Source organism: Solanum verrucosum, unplaced genomic scaffold (genome assembly GCF_900185275.1).
Source record: "Solanum verrucosum unplaced genomic scaffold, falcon-dt-bn FXZP01000307.1, whole genome shotgun sequence".
NCBI lineage: Eukaryota > Viridiplantae > Streptophyta > Magnoliopsida > Solanales > Solanaceae > Solanum > Solanum verrucosum.
The window spans coordinates 23506-28841 of NW_026020264.1; the positions used below are offsets into that span (position 1 = coordinate 23506).

Sequence of the window (5336 nt, forward strand, 5' to 3'; positions counted from 1 at the left end):
GTAAAAAAGGAGAAAGAGATGGAATAATTGAATACATTGGGCATTTGTAGTCCCCTACAACTACAATTTTGCTAATTAATAAATACTCATTGATTGTATATAAATTAACCTAATATATCTACATTGGACTTTGTCCATGGTCCCACTTTGGATGTGGGATCACTTTAAGAAACCCACACAAATGGTCGTTCTATTTTCTTTTTAGTCAGTCCCAAAAGAATGTCACATTCCTTGTTTTTCTTTTAATTTGTTCTATATTTAAAAATTACATAAAAAGTACTTAAAATCACAATGTAATAATATAAGATATTAAAAACAACATAATTAAAAATCATAAAACAAATTTTATTGACTCTTTAATTACATATTGAAACAAAAGAAGTTTGTTTCAAAATAACATTAAAAGTACTGTAAATTCAAGTAAAATTACAACTAAAAATATTTAAGAATCATATAAGAAATTTAGTTGACTTTCGTAAAAGTACCTACATCGCATAAAATGGAATAGAAAGAGTAATATATATTATTTGAAAATGATATAAGAAGTGTTATAAATCACAATAAATTAACAACTTCAAAATATATTTAACAAAATCACATACAAAAAATTATATAACTCTCCAAATTTCATGGGTGTCACATAAATTGAAACAAAGAACTACTCTCAATTTATGTGACTTACTTTCCTTTTTAGTCAGTCCCAAAAGAATGTCACATTTCTATATTAAGTAACAATTTCACTATAAAATATTTATTTTACCCTTAATGAAATAATTTGCAGTCATAAAAATTTATATAATTCATTTTGGACCACAAGTTTTAAAAGTTTTCATTTATTTCTTAAACTCCGTGGCGAATCAAACTACCTCACATAAAATGAGATAGAGGAAGTAATATATATTGGGCCCGGGCTGGCGCGGGAACCTAATATCTAGTATGTATATATTTATCAAAAAAATCTTTAAATTGGATCAGATTAAAGGCGAATTCATAGGGTAAAATGGGTTTTCCAGATGTTAATATGTGATGTGTCGTGTGTGTTTGTCAGATGATTTTTCGGATTTAAAACCACCTTAATATTTTCATTCTATTTATTGATCCACGTAAAATTGTAATCAAATATAATTTTAAAAAAATGGACCCAAATTGCAAAATCTATTTTAAATTAACACAACTAAATGAAAATAAACAAATTATTCTTTCATCATGTTGAGGTAAACAATAACTAGTACAGGCCACAACGTTAACACGTAGAAGTATGAAACATGGTCTACACGTCCCGGGAAATACTCAAATTATGCTTCAACTCATTTTACGTTAACACTTCATTTAAGCAAACAGCAAGATGCTAACTTCGGAAAGACTCAAATTATTTAAATTAATTAGTTCAAATGGGGCAGTGAAAAAATAATTTTATTATTAAAGTGCATTAATTATTTTTTTTATTCACTGACCCAAGAGTTTCTATCTTTTTGCTTCTCTGGTGACTTGAACTCAGAACTTTAAGATTGGAAGTGAAGGGTGCTTATTATTTGAGCAACTCCCTCTTGTCGATTTAACTGGATTGAGTTATCAGCTACGGATGATTTGAACTTTTTTTGGGTTGGTTTAGAATTTTATGTGATTTAATCCAAAAAGGTCACACATTTGCTTAAAATTTAACTAAAAGCTTATATAATTATGCATGCCATTAATGATGAATATTTTTGAACCATTGTTAATACGTGATCCTTTTTCGATAATCAATATTGTGATTGTACTAATTTGAATAAATATCTGTTTGTAAAAATTAATAGAACTATATATAAATGAGTTACAAGTGTACTCACCGGCTTAGTCTTATCCATTTCGCTTTGATCAATTAATTTATTAAATCTAAAATATAAAATATAAAAAGGAATAAAGATAAAGGAATCTACCATCCAGTCTGGTCAAGTTCGTTGGGTATTTTTTGTCAAAACACAGTTTCCATTTCCAATTCGATAGATTATTCATTTGTATTTATCCACTTTACCTTCCCCTTTTTATTTCTTTCTTCTTAAAATCATAGCAATTGGGGAAATTCCGGATCAGAATCCGATGGATTTTAATTTTCAGCTATTAATAACGACGATCACAACCATCACCGCCGCCACCGTTTTCATAATTTGCGGGATCAAATTACGGTGGTTCTACCCGGACAATCGCCTACCGCCGCCGTTCACCGTCGACGAAAACTACAGCAAAGAGAATTGCTGCGTCGTTTGCCTGAACGATGTAATCGGCGGTGAGGATTGCCGGAAACTGCCGAAATGCGGTCATGTTTTTCACGTCGAGTGTGTGGACACGTGGCTAGAGCGCAATTGGACGTGCCCAATTTGCAGAAGGCAAGTTACTGATGATCTACCTAAGAAGCAAGGTGAAAATACCGTTTTGTCCTCTCTAATTTCTCGGGGTGAAGATTTTATGGTGAAGATTTTTAGTCCTTTTACGGAAGAACTCATGATGACTTTGATCGAAAGCGTAATTTTGCCCCGAACTTGAATTTTTATTCTTTTTAATTTTTTTTCCCTTGCCTATAATTTAGAGGATTAAGAGATTTTTTTTTTAATCTATGTATCAAATTTAGTATTATAATTTAAACTTTATTCATAGGAGGAAATGATTTTTCCTGTAATCATGAAAAGATTATTATGAAGCATATATTTTATTGACTTTGGTATTGTCGTTATTTTTTATTTCACTTCATTCTATCGAAAATTCAATTCTTCAAATTAGAAAATTCAAATTAGCTTACAAATCAAGCATTATAGTGATTTGATATATTTCGCTTCTCCGACGTGTGCGAAAGTTTGCCTCTCATATCTTTCAAAAAGTTGAATAGTGATATAAAAGTTAGGTTTAGAACAGGTCTCATGGAAGATTAATTATGTGTCATAATTTATATGATATTTTTTATTTTTTGAGAATCAAATAGTTTAAGTTTGACCGATGATTTATGCATGAAATCTTTAATATTTTTAAATAAAATTTATATATTTATAACTACATAAAAAATAGTATGAAAATTTACGATCGAAAATAAATTTATTTGAATCTCAAAATTTAAAAAGTGTCATATAAATTAAAAGGAAGGCAGTATATAACAAGTGCCATTCATGTCTGGTGATGAGGGCATTTATGATATTTTCTGTGATTTTAATTATTGTACTTGTTTTATTGTGTGCGTCTTTTCCTTTTTAGCAATCTAATAGATAAGTTCTAATGAATTCCTTTGTTTTGATTCATTTAATTTGTTTAAGTTTGAACAGGTTAAAAATTTATTTATTACATTAACCAGATTTGTTAAGTACACAAATAAATCATATTTTTTTTTTTATATAAATTTGAAACTTTGTAAGAATTAAATAAATTTAATTATGATATGATATTTATTTCAATTCTAATAATATTTAATGGGGTCAATAATTTATTTATTTTTACATTTTAAAATAAAATCTGATCTGCTTATTCGTCACTGGTATTGTCTCTGACCAATAAAATATAGTTGCGTAAGTGAATTATCTCACTCAACATTTTTCACAAACAAAGTAATTCTCATTTGGCTGCTACGAGCTTCGCCACATGCAATGCGGGCCCCACTTAAATTGCATAATTTCATATTTACACGTATATATAAAGAAAACTTTAAGGGTCTGTTTGGAAAGCCACTTGGTAATTGGAATTGGTGTAATTACTAGGGTAATAATTACTAGCCTAGTAATTACATTGTCTAGTAATTACACTGACCTGTTTGGTTGCCACAGTATAATTACATTATAATTACACATGTCATGTTTGGATGTCACAGTGTAATTACACATGTTCTGTTTGGATGCACAATTGCAATCATAAAATTATAATAAAATTTTAAAAATAAAAATTAATTATTTAAAATTTATACTAGAGAAATAAGAAACTTTATAAATGACATTAAATTAAATATTTAAGATATATATTCTTTTTTGAAAATATATTAATTAATAAACATATTTTCTATAACTAATATTATGAAAAAATAATTGATTTATATTTTTTCAAATTAATATATTTCAATTGAATTGATCGTAACAACTAAAAGTATAAAGTTTCTACGAACATCGTGAAATGCATGTTTGATAAAAAAATAATATATAAATAAAATGTCATAATTATTAAATGTTTGACAAAAATATAATCTATCAAGTCTAATTAAAAAATGACGTGCAATATAAATTCAATATTACTAAAACAAATGAAACTGAAAATATAACATAGGTTATAAATTCAAAACAAAAAATTTAACATAATACTCTTATAACAAATTTCAACATAGCAATAAATATGATTTATTTTTATTTTTTCGTAATAAAGAAAACGTAAGTCTATAACCTTACTTAACAATAAATTCTATTTTAATTTAAAAATTAGAATACTAATAAAATTATGCTAATGAGAAAATAAGCATGGCATAAAGAAATAGTTAATACGAGAAAATTACATAGAATCACGTAAAGTAAGGTTGAGAACAAGAAGAAAATGAAATATATAAAATAAAAAATAAACTTTTACTAATTTTTAGAATAATAAAAATAAAAAAAGAACTTAAAATAATAGAAGTAAAAAAAATTAAAACAAAAAAAAAGAAATTAAAAAGTAATCAGGTGGTAATTACACCATGTAATTACCAGCAATTCACAACCTCAGCCTGTGAATTGTTGAGTGTAATTACCCCCTGCCAATTACATCAATTACATGTTGACCAAGTAATTACTGTCCTTCCAAACAGGACAAGACAGTGTAATTACACCAATTACACCAAATCCAATTACCAAGGTGTCCTTCCAAACAGGCCCTAACTAAATTTAAGATTTTTCAAATTTGAAGATATCAGACATAAATTTATATTTTCGTAATATAATAGCGCTTATATTGTATTATGATATGATTTTAATTTCTGAAAAATATGTCAATATAAATTTAGTTGCTAACGAACGATAATTAAAATCAACTCATTTAAATATTAAAATTAAAAATCAATCCATTTTAAGGATAGAATATTTAATTTTATGCTTTATCTCTAGGGACTAGGGTTATTCGCACAAATTTCATGAGTACTATGTAATGTAAAGAAAAGAAGTGAATCATCTTATCCATAATTTGTCTTGTTTGTGTTCAAAATTGGGGAGAGTCAATGATGTCTTGGAGAGTAATATGGAGAGTAATGAAAGAAAGAGAGAAAAAATGAAATAGTTCGCCAATTCAGTGCTTTATTTGTCGAATCAATCTTCCGAAGAAGACTTAAAAAGGATTTTTTGAGCATAATTGAGATTAATGTG

At 27.2% G+C, this 5336-nt stretch overlaps 1 protein-coding gene across 1 annotated transcript; it reads left to right on the forward strand.

Annotated features, from left to right (window-relative positions):
- The first annotated feature begins 2060 nt into the window (after positions 1-2060).
- On the forward strand, positions 2061-2541 carry LOC125833675 (E3 ubiquitin-protein ligase ATL76-like). Its single transcript, XM_049512843.1, has one exon. The coding sequence runs from the start codon at positions 2080-2082 to the stop codon at positions 2521-2523; it is 444 nt and encodes a 147-aa protein (XP_049368800.1). The 5' UTR covers positions 2061-2079; the 3' UTR covers positions 2524-2541.
- The last annotated feature ends 2795 nt before the right edge of the window (positions 2542-5336 follow it).

Coding starts and splice junctions, on each gene's coding strand:
- LOC125833675 (XM_049512843.1), top strand. CDS start 2,080: ATGGATTTTAATTTTCAGCTATTAATAACGACGATCACAACCATCACC.